Source organism: Mixophyes fleayi, chromosome 1 (genome assembly GCF_038048845.1).
Source record: "Mixophyes fleayi isolate aMixFle1 chromosome 1, aMixFle1.hap1, whole genome shotgun sequence".
In the NCBI taxonomy this organism is placed as follows: domain Eukaryota; kingdom Metazoa; phylum Chordata; class Amphibia; order Anura; family Limnodynastidae; genus Mixophyes; species Mixophyes fleayi.
In genome coordinates, this window is record NC_134402.1 from 205,126,794 (window position 1) to 205,145,852 (window position 19,059).

General features: G+C 43.9%; 1 protein-coding gene across 2 annotated transcripts in view; it reads right to left on the minus strand.

The window, feature by feature from the left end:
- The window catches only part of MPND (MPN domain containing), an 81,738-nt gene that overhangs the window by 5,394 nt on the left and 57,285 nt on the right, over positions 1 to 19,059 (minus strand). For both annotated transcript variants that reach the window (XM_075204800.1, XM_075204799.1), the window contains exons 9-11: positions 7,545 to 7,713; positions 7,384 to 7,454; positions 7,217 to 7,306 (exon numbers count right to left, since the gene is read on the minus strand). In XM_075204800.1, the coding sequence (XP_075060901.1) occupies positions 7,217 to 7,306; positions 7,384 to 7,454; positions 7,545 to 7,713 (330 nt within the window). The remainder of the gene's footprint in view (positions 1 to 7,216; positions 7,307 to 7,383; positions 7,455 to 7,544; positions 7,714 to 19,059) is intronic.

The following is a 19,059-nucleotide window of genomic DNA, read 5'->3' on the forward strand; positions in this document are numbered from 1 at the left end:
GCGGATAACATACCAAAACCAGAGAAAAATAAGCCCGCGCTCGGTATATCCCACATTATATATGGTACCAGCTGCTTGGCAATAAGCCCGCGCTCGGTATATCCCATATTGTATGTGGTACCAGCTGCGAGGCAATATAAATGCCCATATATGTATACAAAACAAAAAAACAGTTGTCAGCGCTTATCCTTTAAACTGCATATCTGTATGTGTCTAACAAAATGAAAACATGAGGTATTAGTTCATATTTTGATCAAAAGACTTAAGCCTGCATCCCACGTCAAGGGTACCTCATTATATGCAGGTCCTACACTGACCTATATGCTTTAAACACCATTAAAATGCAGTGAAAATCAGATGCACTCACCTCCCAGGTATAGGGGTTTACATCTAGCAAAGGCTGGCTTGTGAGCCACACCAAAATGTGCCTTAAATAGGCTTGATGGACAGCTGCTATGACAGAAAGGCAATATTTTAAAACAAAACCAGAGAAAAATAAGCCTGCGCTTATGTTTTGTATACATATATGGGCATTTATATTGCCACGCAGCTGGTACCACATACAATATGGGATATACCGAGCGCGGGCTTATTGCCAAGCAGCTGGTACCATATATAATGTGGGATATACCGAGCGCGGGCTTATTGGTTTTGTTTTTAAACTAGGTTGGTTTGGTTGTATTGTAGACTCACTTTCTGTACTAGATTTGTGTGCTGCTTGTCTTATACACTCATTATTCACTTATTCACTGTTCTATCTATGTGTTACCGTCTGGACAGTCAGGCGCGTACGCTTTGTGCGAAGTCTCAAGATCGTATGTCGTGTACCCCAGCAGGTACTGGTTCTGACTCGGCAGGGCCTGCCTGAGCTTGGTCTCTTCCCAACACTCTGGCAGAACTTGCTCAATTGGTGCGGTCTCAGTGTGTGGGCGGTCCTTCTTCTAAACCCCCTTGCTCTGTGGTGAATGAGGTGGATTCTGGTTTGCTAAGTCAAGGTATTGCTGGACCTGTAGCGGTGGAGTCTGTAGAACTGTTCTGGGTATGGCAGCATGTGCCCTCGGTACAAGGTTTGGTTTCGGTCTCCCCTTTAGAGCGGATGTTGCAATCTGCTACACCTTCATCCTCCCGTAATCGCAAGTGAGTGGTGGCACCCCTGCAGGGAATTTAGTCAGATTCTGATAGTTTTTCCCAGGAGGAGGGCGAATTAGAGGTGGATTCTGACATGGATGCTCCTGTGGTGGAGGAGGATGATTCTGATCGTCAGTGTGGAGGATTAATACAGGCTGTGCGACAGGTATTTGATATTCCTGAGAAGACTGTTCCTGTCGGTGCGGAGCCTTCTCTTTTTGGACGGTGTACAAAAGCAATCTTTTGTCTTTCCCCCGTCTTCCGAACTGGAAGATTTGTTGGCTGAGCCTTGGGCTTCCTCAGATCAGAAGTTCCAGGTGCATTGTGGGCTGCAGTCATGTTACCCTTTTCCTTCTGAGGTTCTTGCTAAATGGGAGGCGCCTCCATGTGTGGATGCTTCAGTTGCAAGGTTGCCCAAGGTTACTACTATCCCTCTTCCCAGCCACTCTTAAGGACGATACAGACTGTAAGGTTGAGGCCTTAAGTCTATTTTTCGTGCCGGCTGGTGCCTCACTGCGGCCTGCTTTGGCATTGGCGGGGTCAACAAGGGAGTAAAACCCTGGACAGAGCAGCTGTCTGAAGGTTTGTTGGCAGGGAGACTGTCTTCTGGTCACGGCCCCGTGGGTCTTCACCAAGATCATTGCTGCTCTGTTTAGGTCCAAGCAGATTACAATCATCCATCCATTATTACCTGGACGATCTTCTTTTGAAGGCAGAGTCTATGGAGGTACTTCAGTCTTATCCAAGTAGTAATCTAGACTCTAGAATCCCACGTTTAGATACTCAAATTCAAAAAGTCCCAAGTTGAACCCATCCCAGCAGATTAAGTTTTTGGGACTTTTATTCGATTACTGACTACAACAGGTGTTCTTACCTCTGGACAAGATTCTAGCCTTGCAGAAGATAGTGAAATCTCTTTTGGTGGCAAAACAGACCTCTGCATTTTGCATGAGCGTTCTGGGCAAGATGGTATCAACTATCGGGACTGTGATTCAGATGTGCCATTTGAATGGTATATGATACGCTGACCCGTCTCCTATTACCTGACTTACATCATCTGGATAGGAGCCATCCACTTCAGCTGTGTACGATTGGGACTACAATTTGGATGTGCCGCTTGAGAGTTATATGATACGCTGATTCGTCTCCTATTTTCTGGTAGGAGTACAACAACCGTTTTTATCAGGATACATTGTTGATCTAATTTGTTTTTATGTTTTTTAAATATATGTAATAAATTGGTTTATATTTTACTGGGGTAATGCACCATATATGATCTTGTCTCCATTTGCATATCGATTGAACAACGGTTCTCTGGGAGACTTTCATGTGATTGAACTGGGTGCTACCGAGGTGGACCTCCCCCCATATATTCATATGTGAGTTCAATGAATCTTATTGTGGTGCTTTGGATCCTATTATCACTTATAGGTGTTACCCATAATTTCTTTACACTACCCATAGGGGTTTCCGAGGAGGTTTAATAGTTGATTCATTTAACCCCTGACTCTACATTTCTTTTGTTTTATACATACTCCGTTCGTTCATCGGAGAGAAAATAACACCAAGTATTATATCACCTAATACTGTATGAGACACACTACAGGAACAAATAACTATATTCCTGTTTGTGGTGGAACAATATCAAAAGAACTTACATCTGATGATGGACTTAATACCCTAGATGTTATGAATGTGGTTACTGCTTAATGCACCTTCTGTACTTTATCTATTATAAGTGTTTTTTGAATTGCAGTGGCAATTGTTTATGTATTTAGGCTGCCTTAAGTTAGGGAGCACTATTTTGGGATTCCTTTATTGTTGTATAGTTACTTCATCTAAGTTTGGAATGTCTGGCTTTAACGGCATGGCTGTTAAAGCCATGATCCTTAGAGCTAAAGGTTTTTCCAAACGTGTGGTACAAACCATGCTTCAGGCTTGGAAACTGGGTTCAGCAAAAATGTATCAGTCTGTAGCACATATACAGCCTGGTGTGAAAATAAGGGGTATCCTACCTCTTCTTTTCTCTTATCCAGGTTATGTTATTGCAGGATGGGCTGGACACGGATTTGCGCCTCTTAAAGGTGAGGTTTCGGTCCTTTCGATCTTCTTTCAAAGAAGAGCTCTGTCCTGCCTGATGTGCACACTTTCATTCGGGGGGTACTTTATGTGCAACCTCCAGTATCACCATGGGATTTAAATTTGGTGTTGAATGCTTTATAGCATCCGCCTTTTGAACCCTTGAATACGGTGGAATTCAAATTTCTGACTTGAAAGACTGTCTTCCTTTTGACCATCTCTTCGGCAACAAGAGTTTTTCAGAGCTTGCTGCTTTAATTTGTAAGTCTCTCCTCTTGTTTTTCATAAAGACAGGGCAGGTCTTCAAACCAAGTCTTCCTTCCTTCCTAAAGTAGTATCTAGATTTCACTTAAAGACATTGTAATTCCTGCCCTGACTACGTCTAGGTCTTCAGAAGACGAAGCTTCAATTCATTCTCTCGATGTCCTCCGAGCCTTACTCATTTATGTGTATAGGACTAAGGATCTTATGATTCTCTGACGCACACGAGAGGCTGGCCAAAAACATACTAGTAGGTTAATTGGCTGCTATCAAAATTGACCCTGGTCTCTCTCTCTCTGTGCGTGTATGTTAGGGAATTTAGACTGTAAGCTCCATTGGGGCAGGGACTGATGTGAATGAGTTCTCTGTACAGCGCTGCGGAATCAGTGGCACTATATAAATAAATGGTGATGATGGCCAGCTTCTAAGGTGACTATTGCTAGGTGGATTACAGCTGAAATCAGTCAGGCCTATAATGGGGCTGGGGTTTGGTTGCACTCTACAAGGTCTGTGAGTGCTTCTTGTCTGGCCCGTCCACCATGGTTCCTCGAGTGAACAGCTGTGTCGGGCGGCCACATGGTCTTCTGTACACACATTCATTCGGCTTTACAAGTTTAATGTGTTAGCATGCAAGGATGCAAGTTTTGGGACAAAGGTGCTTTGTGCTGTTTCTTCTGAGTGTTCCCTCCCGTGATGCGGGTTTGGGATGTTCCCCAATATCCCCTAAAGGAGGATAGAGAAAATAGGATTTTTAAACTTTAACTTTACATGTAAAATCTGTTTCTCTTAGCCCACTGGGGGACACCAGGCACCCACCTTTAATGCTCTGGTTTCTCTTACTGTTTGACATGTTGTCTTAGCTTTGAGAGAACGTTGTTTTTCTCTGTTCCTGTCTTCTCTCTATCTCCGCTTTTTGTGGGCTTAGTTAAACATAGACTGAGGCTAACAGGAAGTGGGGTGTAGAGAGGAAGGAGGGGCTTAGTTAACAGAAGTTTTAAAGTGCCAGTTTGCCCTGTCCCTACTCTACACCAATGTCCCCGGTGTCCCCCCAAGAAAAATGGATTTTACGCAATATAAAAAGGTTGCAGCCCGGGGGCACAGGCGACCGCACCACATGACACACGGCCGCATCGCGTGTCATATGATGCGGCTGCCTGTGCGCTGACGCAGCCGCATCTCGTAACAAGTGATGCGGCAGATGGTAGTATTCGGCCAGTATTGCATCCACGGGGGGGGAATTGGGGGCGCGGCCGGCCCGAACAGCCGTTAGACAGAGCGGCCCGGGGGACCGCTGCCCACCGGTCCAGCCCGCCCCTGCTGTCGGCATTTGCAAGTCGGCAGGATAAGTCTGCATTTCTTCCATCGAAAATTTGACAGTCGCGGGGCACTTCACCCCACCTTTTGTCACAGAACAGGTGCAGTAGCAGTGACATGAGAAGTTCTGGCTCTCTGCATTTTATTTTTATAAGCACAGAGCTGCACCGAATAGTTATTTTCAGCAGATCTTGTGTGAATGAAAAATAGAGGTACATTTGTTACAAATGTTCAAATCAAAGGACAGTGGCTTTCCTTGCAGACTTTCGGCTGTTCTGTCGGATGCATGGGGATCACAGACTAACAATACCTGCTGATGAATGATGATAACCACAACTTCTGTACCTGGTTTGTAGATTGCACAAAGTGTGTGGCAGATCTGTGTGTCATTTATGCAAGTGGGATGGTGTATATCCAATGTCTCTTTCCTTTAATTATTATTTTCCTACTGCTGGGGTTACTACTTTTAGTCTTGTTGCTAGTATCACAGGAATACTATGCAGCTCAGTATGTACTCCCAGATAATGGCATGCTACAGTTTTTGCCATTGAAAGTTGTAAGGTACTTAAAAGGTTGTTTGTTTTTGGTTTTTAATTTATAATCAGTGATGTTAAATATTACATATATATTTACAGATATTATGCTAAAGCATATGGGAGCCCCTAGCTAATCACTTAAAATGTCCATACTGCCACTTCTAAAGCTATAGTTCGACCACTGGTTTTATATACACTGTTGGAGAGACAGGAGAAATAGAAACGAGGACCTGAAAGCAAGTATGAAAATGGGATTAGGAAAGTGCTAAAAATTATTGGTGGAACTTCACCTATAGTAACAAAAAAGAGCCAAAAACTAAATGTATAAATGTTGTAAGAATCCTTCTCTATCATATAAGAAATAGGTACCATCAGGTAGAAAAGACTGCGTAATTGTAAAGGGGTTTTAATTACCTAAATTGGTGAAATGACATCTAGAACAACTGAAAGTTGTCATTCAGCAGAAAAATGGTTAGGGGAAAAAGTGCTATTAAGATCTCATGTTTAATGTGCAGTACAATTTAAAAAGTTATGAGGAGAAACTATCCAAGGTGCTCCATACAAAAAAAAAAAAAAAAGAAACCTGCCAATTTGTTCAGGTTTGGACTGGGACTTTACAACAGCTTTGCCTAGGGGAACTTTCAAAGGCTTCTCTAAGAGAAGCTCAGAACTTGCATGGTAAATTTTTCAGTTCGATAGAAAACAAATCTCCATGTGAAAACTTCTATATTTTCTATAGGAAGAGCAGTAACACTCACTCCTATAAGAACTGATAGCGGTCGACACAGCCAAGGAGGCAACTAGATAGCCAGCAAATTTTCTCCACACACCTTCTCCATTCTGGCTAAGGCACGTATTTCAGCCCCTGGCAGGGGTAGCAGCTGTGTCTGTGGAGTGAGGTAGGTATTTTTTAGTCTGGCATTTGGCACAGACATTATTGTAGACCACTAACGTTAGGGGCTAGTGCCCTTGGCTTTGGTGTGAATTGCTGAGATTCGAACATGCATTCTATAAATGGAGTAGGGACCAAACATAGGAGAAAAAAAAAATCCTGTTTCCAGGCATGAGTGGAAGGCTGGATTGATGAGTGATCACTGTACAGGCTGCTGTGGCGGGCTGGGGATCACTCATCAATCCAGCACACTCCCCACACAGGAAATGTTTATCAATGTCATTTGACGCAGGAGTCTTCAGGATACAGCAAGGCCCCTTCTCCAAATTGCAGCCATCGCCTTTAAATACCATACAAAATGGGAACACATTGCTTTAACAACTGAATACATTGCAAACACTCCTCCAGTGCGTCCAGGCCTGTGAGAGCACCACAGACTGCAAGGGAGAATGTGGCTCTTCCTGCCCGGTAACTAAACTATCCTGACTCCTACACTGGAAGTGGGTAGATGGCCATGCTCCAGAGTATAATTGAAGCTGTCGCTCCATTGATTTGTTGGTTTGGTTTTTGTTTTTTAAAACATCAAAAAAACTAAGGGTACAAATCTGTGTGACCATGCTGTAAGTAGGGTACTGGGAAAATAATTAAGGCATAGGGGAAGCCATAAGGATGAGGAATCCAGTGCCCTGTCTTGTATAACCTACTGTCTGTTTCCACTTTCTGCTGAAGGAAAAAAGTAATATAATGCATTGCAGAAAATGTATTATTGAAATGCAAATCAGCTCTGGAAATGGATAATGGCTGTGAAAACTTGCAGTGTTAAGTTGCAGACTACACTGCCATGTACTTAGTGGCAATACTAGGTATTATTTCAGCAGAATAGTGAAAAGTGACAATTCACTGAGCTTCAACAAAACTATAAAAACATTTTGTGCAAAGATTTTAGGTCATGTTTACACATAAATTTGAGTATATGTCCCTTTAAGAAAAATAGTAACCTATTTACCATATCATGCAGAATGTCATTGGTTAGAAAGCTGTCCTGTGCGTATGTCACTTCAACTTCCATAGGAATCCCATAGTCATTTGGCCGATGCTGGAAAATAAAATTGTAATGTGTAAAACAACAAACTGGTAACATGTGAAGACCATACTGTAGACCAAGTTACTAACCTCAGCTGGAGGCATGACCCAGAAGGGACAAATTGCAGACTGAATTCCCTGGTTTTCATGGAAGTATGGTCCTAACACAAAGAAAATAAAATCCAATCAGTTAAAAGAAATTCATCACATGCGTGCATTAATTAGGAAAAGCAGGGCAAGAAATTCCTTACCACATATCAAACCCAAACACGGCTGGAAACTGTTGTCTGAGCCCTGCAGTTTTAGCTGGTAATCCATTTGAGCTTCAATGTCCTGCAGGGACGGTAGAGCAGGACTAAAAGGATGACTGTGGTACCAACCAACCAAACACAGACCACGTATGAAGAGATTATGACAGATCTGGTTGAAAACAGGTGATGAAAGATCAGCGAATAAAATATTGTAAAGTAAATACCTAAGAAAAAATACCTATTACACTTATAACACATTTTGCACAACTTACTTTCTTTCAATACATGCAATATAATTGTGTGGTTTTCCTCTTAATTGAATCAATTAACACTTGTAATTGGCTGTCTTTTTGCTAGTAGTACTAATTACCCTATTGGAGTGGTTACTATTGGTTAATGGACGCTGTTGTATCTTATATATGATGCTAGAGATGTTCTCCATGCAGACTAGTGGAATGCTCACGTTCACTAGAACTAATTGTATTAATTAGTGATCGTGTTCTATTCTCTGTACCATCTACACATACCGTATATACTCGTATATAAGCCGACTTTTTCAGCACATTTTTTATGCTGAAAAAGCCCCCCTCGGCTTATAGACGAGTGAACTTACCTTTTCTCCGGTCCCTCAGCTCTTAACTTCCGCAGTGGAACGCACTTGCGTTCCAAGGCACGTGTAGCCAGTTGCATCTGGTACATTCCTCACAGCGTTCAACGCTTTTCACCAGGCAGGTTTCCGTAGGGCTACTTAAGCTTCCTAATTTCCACCTCAGCCTTGCGTTCCACTGCAGAGGTAAGTAAAAGGCTGAGGTGGAAATTAGGAAGCTTAAGTAGCCCTACGGAAACCTGCCTGGTGAAAAGCGTTGAACGCTGTGAGGAATGTACCAGATGCAACTGGCTACACGTGCCTTCTCCACCTGCGTCTGGGGAATGCACTGTTCTGCCCACCTGCACTTGGACGCATGATCGATTATTGTCGTGAGAGGCCGGGAGGGGATCATTTTAAGTGACCACCCCCAACACTGGGACATCTGCGGACCGAATGTAATAACTTGATTACTAGATGTTGGATATATCTACTTCTAGGAACAATCACTGTTAAAATTTCCTTTCTTTCAATACATGCAATATAATTGTGTGGTTTTCCTCTTAATTGAATCAATTAACACTTGTAATTGGCTGTCTTTTTGCTAGTAGTACTAATTACCCTATTGGAGTGGTTACTATTGGTTAATGGACGCTGTTGTATCTTATATATGATGCTAGAGGTGTTCTCCATGCAGACTGGTGGAATGCTCACGTTCACTAGAACTAATTGTATTAATTAGTGATCGTGTTCTATTCTCTGTACCATCTACACATTACCAGTAGCTGCTGCATTTCCCACCCTAGGCTTATACTCGAGTCAATAAATTTTCCCAGATTTTTGTGGTAAAATTAGGTGCCTCGGCTTATATTCGGGTCGGCTTATACTCGAGTATATATGGTACTTTACCCCATTTTGTAAAATCTAAAGAAATATAGGTTAGTATAAAAAACAAGTCTATTACCAGCATTCAATAAAGATAGCTATTTGGAACATCTGCAAATTGCCCTTACTGGTACGCAGAATTTGCATTTGACTTCCAGATTATGCAGTGATAAGTTCCTCAAAGAATTATGCACATATTGAAGCTGTTGTATGCAGTAATCTTTGGTGAAGAAGCAATTTGTAGTGAAATAGTTTAAAAAAATAATCAGCTATAATACTTATTAAAATAACAATGTTTGTCTTTACAACATACTACACTGGGGGCGTTGCTTGTATCAGGATGAAGTAGCAGGATGTCCAGTACTGTCCTACCTTGAACCTGCTTCAATATCCTGATCCTACGGACCGGATATCCCTTTGCCTTCCTTCCACAATCACCTGCCTCAAATTGGGTTGGGTCGCCTGTTGTCAGACCTCTGCATTTTGTAGCCTGTTATATCCTAGTTATTGGTTTATATCCTAGTTATTGGCACTGTGGGGACAGATCACAGCAAATGAAACACCTTGCAGAGTGTCGCGACTAAAAATCTATCGAGCCGATGGTGTCCTAGTCCCTGGACTACTGACCTACGTCTGCTATCTCGGCTCACCCCAGTTCGCCTAACTCCTGTGAAGAAGTGGTGCCGCCTGAAACTGGACAGTCTGCAATTTCATTTTTATATGGTAGCTTCCCATTGTGGCTTGAGCAACTTCTCAAGCCTCAATGACAAGATTAATTAATTAATCAAGATCAATGTAAGGGGCACATTTCCCCCTGACATAATATACTTTTTGCTGATCTCGCCCACACAGCATCAACAGACACATTCTTGTCTGAGTCTTGCCTTCTCACATCATCTACAGCAGTGTTTCTTGACTCCAGTCCACATGCACCCCTCTCAGCTTGTTTTGAGGATTTCTGTCTCTAGAACAGATAGGATAATTACTGACGCAGCTAAGTAAACGAAGTCACCCGTGCACGATTAAAGAAATCCTGAAAACATGAGCTGTTGGGTATGGGAAAACACTGAAGTTAAGAAACAATCAAGAGCAGTGTTCCCCAAACCCAGTCCTCAAGTACCCCTAACAGTGCTTCTTTTCTATATCTCTTTGCTGGAGCACAGGTGTATTCATTACTGACTGACACTTTTTAAAAGATCCACAGATGTTACTAATTATTTCACTTATGACCTGGAAAACCTGCACTGTTATGGGTACTTAAGGACTGCGCTTGGGAAACACTGATTTAGAGGCCTAGGGTTGGGTACATTTTACCGCCTACAATTAGAACAATGGCAGATATGCCTACTAAAAAAATTATGATGGTGACAAGTCAGACTTATATAGAACACAGACATACAGTATATCCGGCAAGCTTCATATTCAGTGTAACGGAGGATAATGCTGCCTCTCTTATTGACATTACTTTTTAGCCCGACACCGAGATTTATAACTTTAAAACGGCAATGCGTGGACCGGACGTCAACCTTAGGGTAAGGGTTAGCGGTTGTAGATATTAATGCCAGAGAGGACAATGGTGGTGCCTTTTCATGCAGCCAATGCCTTTGACTGGCATATGTCTAAGAAGTGATGGGTAGACTGGTGTTGGGAGACGCATTTATCTTCTGGATAAGGCACCTACCACAAGAATCTGTGTGAATGGTCAAACCACTGCCCCGTTTAGGTTAGACATGGTTGCCCCCTGCCTCGGTATTGAGCCATTAGCCTGTCTGATCCATTCTAACCCAAACATCTGAGGTCTTCCAGTGAGTCACACAACAGATAATTATCCTTTATGTATAAGGTGCAACAAATGGTCTGCAGGGCCGCACAGAACAAATGACAAAACAGTACTTGGTATTACAGGACAGTACATAGACAAATCTCAACACTGCAAATAATAGCCTTATTGGGCAATCGGGTGCAAGCTGAAACCTGTGTCCATGAGTGTGGGCACAACTAACAGGAACAGAGCCACTGATAGAGGTGTGAAGACGATGGAGGATGAGTGGAGTCATGGGGCACTGAGCCCAAGAAGGAAGTGCAAAATGTAGCTGGTGAGCAGAAGTCATAGGTAATAAAAATAGGAGGAACAGGAGAGGAGAGGGCTCTGTTCTCAAGAAACAGTGAAATGGTAGGTGGGTTTTAAAGGAGCATTTGAAGCTTTGCAGGCTAAAGGACAAGCTGATAGAATGAGGGAGATCTGATACGAATGATGCTGTGGAGCTGGAAGTGATAGAATTGGGCTGGATGTGGGGGTGAATGAGAGAGAGGAGTCAAGAATGATGCCCAGGAAATTTACTTGCGGAACAGAGGAGACGGTGGTGTTGTCAACAGTGATGCAGAGGAGAAGAGGAGACTCTTGAGGGAGGGAAGATAATGAGTTTAGTTTTGGCCATGTTAAGTTTATTAAAATGTTGAGACATCAAATATGACATGGCAGGGAGGCAACTCGATATCCAAGAGAGGAGGGAAGGAGAGATATCAGGAGATGAAAGGTAGAGTTGGGTGTCGTCGGCATAGAGGCGATACTGGAGGCTGAAGGAATTGATGAGTTCACCCAGGGAGGAAGTGTAAAGAGCAGAGGGCCAAGTTAAAAATCCCTGAGGGACTCCTACAGGAAGGGAGGAGGGGGGGGGGACCCAGAGGACACAGTGTAGTGTGAAGGGTGTGCAATAGAAGTGGGTGATTCACAGTGTCAGAGGCTGCAGAGGGGTCCAGGAGGATAAGCAGGGAGGAGTGGCCCTTGGATTTAGCTGAAAGAAGCATTGTTGGTGACTTTGGGAAGTTTCTGTGGAGGAGAGAGATGGGGTGGTAGTTAGACAGGGAGATGGGGTCACAAGATTGAGTTTTTAAGAATGGGTAAGACGAGCATGTTTGAAGGATAAGGAAAATATGCACTTTGTCAGGAGTCGCGGCGGCCACGGGCACCTCCGCGACTCCTCCTTCCTGTGCTGACGTCCCCGGCCGTCGCCATGATGACCGGGGTGTCACTTCCGGTTACTCGGGCCAAGGCAACGGTCGGATGCCGAGTGTGTTGAGCGCTGTGCCCCGGCTAGTGCTGCAGCATGCACTAAATGTCCTGCCTGCGGGCTAATTGATTAGTGTTGGCTCATTTGTTAGTCCCAGTCTGTTAATCATTAGAGGGCTAAGCCCTGATTGGCCCATGTCAGTATATAAGGTAGGGAGGGCTTGGCCTCCCTGCCGGTTATAGCGTCCTGGTTTGATACTTGTGCTGACCTGCTTGATTTTCTGCTGGACTCCTGTTTTGACCCTTTTGCCTGTTTACTGGATTTGCCTTATTGCTTGTGACTCTGACCTTTTGGTCTGAACCTTGGATTTTGCTGATTTGCTCGTGACCCTGACCCTTGGTGTGTTTTCTGACTTTTCTACCCTGCAAGTGACCCCTGACCTTGGCTTTGGTCTGACCATCCCTTACCATCTGTACTGTCTCCAGGCCTGCGCTGCGGTTAGTATAATGAACCTACACTATATTGGAGTTAAGTCCTGGGGGCATCCGAGTACCTGTGAGTGCGTCTAGCTCTACAGGAAAGGCGGCTGCTATAGGGAAAGACGTCCGCCAGTCCATTCTGCAGGTTCGTTATCTGACCACTAGCAGCCTAACATTATAACCACTCGAAAAAAATGTGGTAGGTAACCAAGTCTGCCACAAAGCACTCATGCACGGTGAAACAATAGAAAAGGGTATTTATTAAAACATTCTAAAATCCACATAAAAATGGTATACACATTATAACCACATGTTGGAGATCTCAGTGCCAATTAGAACATATAACTAAGTAGGTGCACCTACACGATGTTCAAATCATCATAGATATGGTATATTACCAGTCCAGCAACTTCTGCAACCACTTGTGTTATTGAAATATAGCGCTATATATTATATGTTGCATGGAAACAATATTCCCGATGTTCGTGGAGCCACAGTTTGAAGCGTTAGATCTTAATAATGGAGGGTGTCTTACATAGATGGTGACAGGATTCCAGATGGTATAGTCAAAAAAGGTATATGAAGTCTCTTACCAGATCCCTGGCATCACACGCAAGACCAATACCTTGACAGTAAATTCCGATTCCTGTGTTTGATAAGCCTCCTTCAGTTGGAAAAAAGTGAGAGATGTGAAGTCAGAGCTCTACTCACTGTTCCTCTCCGCCCCACGTGGTAAACAACTAATAGCGCCTGGGTTCGTGCACTCCTGACGTCATTGAAGTGCGCCCCTGTCTTAGACGGAACTCTCCGAAATATGCTAGGAGATTAGCGGTTGCTGGTAAAGAAGCACTGTATGTATAAAGATGGCACTCTGTTTCATCCAACAGATACTTGTTGCTTATCTGATAAGCAACAAGTATCTGTTGGATGAAACAGAGTGCCATCTTTATACATACAGTGCTTCTTTACCAGCTACCGCTAATCTCCTAGCATATTTCGGAGAGTTCCGTCTAAGACAGGGGCGCACTTCAATGACGTCAGGAGTGCACGAACCCAGGCGCTATTAGTTGTTTACCACGTGGGGCGGAGAGGAACAGTGAGTAGAGCTCTGACTTCACATCTCTCACTTTTTTCCAACTGAAGGAGGCTTATCAAAACACAGGAATCGGAATTTACTGTCAAGGTATTGGTCTTGCGTGTGATGCCAGGGATCTGGTAAGAGACTTCATATACCTTTTTTGACTATACCATCTGGAATCCTGTCACCATCTATGTAAGATACCCTCCATTATTAAGATCTAACGCTCCAAACTGTGGCTCCACGAACATCGGGAATATTGTTTCCATGCAACATATAATATATAGCGCTATATTTCAATAACACAAGTGGTTGCAGAAGTTGCTGGACTGGTTATATACCATATCTATGATGATTTGAACATCGTGTAGGTGCACCTACTTAGTTATATGTTCTAATTGGCACTGAGATCTCCAACATGTGGTTATAATGTGTATACCATTTTTATGTGGATTTTAGAATGTTTTAATAAATACCCTTTTCTATTGTTTCACCGTGCATGAGTGCTTTGTGGCAGACTTGGTTACCTACCGCATTTTTTTCGAGTGTTTATATCTATTTTTTGGGGTGCAGATCCCCAGCGTTGGTACCTTGTCTGAGCAGTCATTTTTAGTGCCGGAATCTGTTTTCCTAACATTATAACCGGCCAGTGAATTCTGGGGAGGATTCTTCATGGAAAGTAACGGGACGAACCCCTCTCCAGCTCAAGTCTTCGCAGGACAGATCCACACTCTATCCCAGATGGTCCAAGGACTTTTGCACCGGCTATCTGCTCAAGAGGAAGCCGCAAGGTCTATGCAAGCCCAACAGGGTTCCTCGGCATCTGTTCCGGAATCTAAGTTGAACCTGCCAGACCGTTTCTCTGGAGAAAGATCACTGTTCCGCAATTTCAAGGAAAGCTGTAATCTATATTTTCGGCTAAAACCTCGCTCTTCTGGGTCAGAACAGCAATGGGTCGGTATCATTATATCCCTCCTCCAAGGTGACCCTCAGTCCTGGGCATTTAGTCTTCCTCCAAGTCCTTCGCTACTCTCTGTTGATGCGTTCTTTAACGCTTTGGGCCTACTGTATGATGGTCCGGATCGGGTGGCGTCAGCCGAGGCTCATCTTAGGGCTCTGAAACAGGGCCGGCATTCCGCTGAAGAGTTCTGTGCCGAGTTCAGGCGTTGGTCTACCGACAGCGAATGGAACGACCCTGCATTACGCAGTCAACTTCGTTTAGGGCTGTCGGAGCAGATCAAGGACGCGCTGGTACAGTATGCTTCACCAACGTCATTGGAAGACCTGATGCGACACGCCATCAAAATCGATAGGCGGATCAGGGAGAGAAAGGCGGAGAAACACCGTCTGGACTTTCATCAGTATTTGCTTCTGCACCATTGGAGCCAGAAGAGCCGATGCAACTAGGAGCGTTTCGCCTTTCCATGGAAGAAAAAACTAGAAGGTGGACTCTGGGACTAGGTATTTACTGTGGCACCAAAGGACATTTTTCCCGTACTTGCCCTAACAAGCCGGGAAAAGATTTGGCCTAGGAGCGATAGAGAAGGTCCACCTAGGTCTGCAGATTATCTCCTCAAGAAATGCATTATTGGTTCCTGTGCAATTCAATTTTGGGGGCCATTCTGTCAATACCTCAGCCTTTATTAATAGCGGTGCCGCAGGGAATTTCCTGGATATTGGATTTGCTAAGTCTTCAGGAATTCCTTTCCAGAATGTCAGTACAGTTATTACTGTATGCAGATTAGACGGGGAATCACTTCCCGGTGGTATGGTGGTGTATGAAACTCCACCGTTGCGTGTAACAGTAGGAACACTTCATACAGAAACCTTGACTCTGTTTCTGATTAATTGCCCGTCTGTACCGGTCATATTAGGGCATCCCTGGCTGCGGCTTCATAATCCTGTAATCGATTGGGCACTAGGGGAAATTATCCAGTGGAGGCCTTCATGTTCTCAGTCTTGTTTAAAGTTACCCCTTCGGATGCTACAGCCTACTTCTGACTTACTACCTCCGCAATACCATGAATTCAGGGATGTATTCTCTAAAAAGGCTGCCGACACCCTGCCTCCTCATCGGGACTTTGATTGTGCTATCGACCTAATCCCGGACGCTAAATAACATAAAGGAAGACTGTACTTCATGTCCAGCAAGTACTCCTCAAGTTACGGGACAACCCAAAATGCGAGTTCAAGGTCCAGAGAGTATCCTTCCTGGGATATGTCAAATCCGCCTCCGGTTTTTCTATGGACCCGAATAAGGAGCAAGCTATTTTAGATTGGGTGCAACCCATTAACCTGAAAGCCATACGAAGATTCTTAGGCTTTGCCAATTACTACCGCAGGTTTATTCAGGGTTTTTTTGATTTGGTGGCTCCTATTGTGGCCCTCACCAGGAAGAGCGCAGTTCCTGATTGGTCTTCTGAGGCCATCAGTTCCTTTGAGGGGCTAAAAAAAGCATTTATATCTGCTCCTGTCTTAAGGCATCCTAATCCGGAGCTGCCTTTCATTGTGGAGGTGGACGCTTCTTGCATAGGTGCAGGCGCTGTACTCTCTCAGAAGGATCCTGGTAACCACCGACTGTTTCCCTGTGCATTCTTCTCCCATAAGTTCTCTTCCGCAGAGGCCAACTATGATTTTGGTAATCGAGAACTTTTAGCCATCAAATGGGCCTTTGAGGAATGGCGTCACTGGCTGGAAAGGGCCGTCCATGTCATCTCAGTTATTACCAATCATAAGAATCTGCAATATATTGAAACAGCAAAGCGACTAAATCCAAGACAAGCTCGTTGGTCATTGTTCTTTACCTGCTTTCGCTTTATCACTTACAGACCAGGATCTAAGAACACTAAAGCTGATGCGTTGTCCAGAAGCTTTACTGCTCATCATGCATCAGTTACTAAACCACTGCCTATTTTACCATCTTCACTTATTCATGTCGGTTTAGCTCAGGACTTGGGGGTAACCCTCCTCAGATTCCAGAATTTGGCACCCTCAGAGACCCCCTGCAAACCTCTTATTTGTACCGGTCCATCTCCGGAAAGCTGTCCTCACTGAGACCCACGACCACAAAACCGCCGGACATCCTGGTATCAGTAAGACCACAGAAAATCTCTCATGCTCTGTTTGGTGGCCCACCATGTCTTTGGATGTTCGAGATTTTGTTTTGTCATGAGAGATTTGTGCTAAAAACAAGACCCCTAGGAGTCGTCTGTCCAGCCAGCTTATGCCTTTGTCTGTCCCTACTAGACCGTGGACTCACTTGTCGATGGACTTTATTGGGGAACTCCCTTTTCTCAGCAGGCCACAATACTATTTTGGTAGTGGTCGACCGCTTCAGTAAAATGGCCCATTTTATACCTTGGCCTCACTTTTTGTCCAACACATCTTTCGGCTCCATGGTCTACCGTTGGATATTGTCTCTGACCGTGGTTCACAGTTTATTGCTCAGTTCTGGAAGTCCTTCTGTAGTCTCCTGGGAACAAATATCAGTCTCTCCTCAGCATATCATCCACAATCCAATGGACAAACTGAGAGGGTCAATCAGTCTTTAGAACAATTTTTTACGGTTTTACATCACTGAGTTCCACAACAACTGGTCAACTCTGTTACCCTGGCCAGAGTTTGCCTACAACAATTCCTGTCACTCCTCCACTTGTACCTCCCCGTTCTACTGCAATTTTGGGTTTCATCCTAGATCCAACTCATTAACTGTGCTTGACTCTTCTGGGCTTCCTGGCATCCACTCCACAGCTATGTTTCTGAAGAACATCTGGAAAAAAGTTCACACTGCCTTAAAACAGGCCTCTTTTTACTCAAATTTTTTTTGGACCAACTCCGTAGGAGCTGTTCTTTGAAAGTGGGTCAGAGGGTTTGGCTCTCCACCCGTAATATCAGGCTCAGACAACCTTGTAGAAAGCTTGGTCCCAGATTCATCGGTCCCTTTTCTATCATTAACTTCAGACGTGTTCACCCTTGGAGGCCTCATTCAGTTAATGTGGAAGGACACCGAGAATTTGTGATACAAAAAATTCTGGATTCCAAGAAAGTCAGAAAGTCCAGGGACAAGTTCACTTTCTTATTCGATGGAAGGGCCGTGACTTGGAGGAACGTTCTTGGGTGCCGCGGAGATGTCTACATGCGGATAGACTTATTAAGGAATTTTTCAAAAAATTCCCTGGAAAACCAGGATGTCGAGGTTTCTTAACCCCTCCTCAAGGGGGGGTACTGTCAGGAGCCGCGGCGGCCATCGCCATGACAACCGGGGCATCACTTCCGGTTACTCGGGCTCGACCGGCTTGAGTTCTCCATAGGGCTTACTTACTGTACCCCAAATAGCTTACCGTATTTCCCCATGTATAAGACGCACCTTTTTCCCCAAAATTTTGGGTCTAAAAACTGAATGCGTCTTATACAGGGGTAGTAGCACTTTACCAAACAGAGGAATCATCTGACAGGGTAAGTCTTCTTTCTTCTGTCCGTCTGATCTTGATGCTGGAAAGTCGCTTAAGGTCCTCTTCGTGATGACCGGATGTGGTGCGTGATCCGCAGTTGAAACGCACACTTCCGGTTTCTGCATTTGGTGTTTTTCCAATCAGGACCTTGTTAAGGTCCTGAAAGGACATCCAGTCATCGCGAAGAGGACCTTAAGCTGCTTTCCAGCATCAGAATCAGAATGGACAGAAGAAAGAAGACTTTACTGGACAGAGGAAGCATCTGACAGGATAAGGCAGAATTGACTATAGCGTTGTCTCTCTTCTGTATATGCTGCACAATTACTCTGTGAAAAAATTGAGGATAATGTTTATCCTCAATTTTTTCACATGATTTATATAGGTGCGTCTTATACAGTGGAGCGTCATATACATGGGGAAATACGGTATATTCTATGAGTGGATGTACCTCTCATGAATGCCCAAAGTACAAAATCCCCTCCTCTACATTTTGGTACATGATATGGTCATTGTGGTGAAACGAGGTATTAATTCATCTCAACCTTTCTGCACCTCGTTTCTCACCAACTGAACTATAAAAACATATACTTTTTCTACCTGATTCCCAATATTTCTCAGTCATATTTATACTTGTGTATATATTCTATTTTATAAGTAGTTAAAAATGTCTGCTAGCATGGTTTCCTTATCTTGCAAACTAGTACATTGTCTCAGCCTAGGCAAAAGAATTATTGTCCACCAGTCCTGTATTGTTGTACATCACACCGGAGGTATCATGTATTAAGATAGGGAAAAGGCCCACAGACAGAGCTTTATGTTTACATTTAAATACACAATGCAGTCCTCTGTAATTAGATGTGTCTGGATTGTGATCTCTCCTGTTTAAACAAACTCTGCTGTATAGCCACAGAACAATACCTGTCCCTAATTAAATCAGGAGTGGCTCACCTGCCATCCCCCTGTCTGTATGTTTATCTGTGAAAAGGTAAACACAGAAAAAGACCAATCAGGCAGGTCCTGAAATT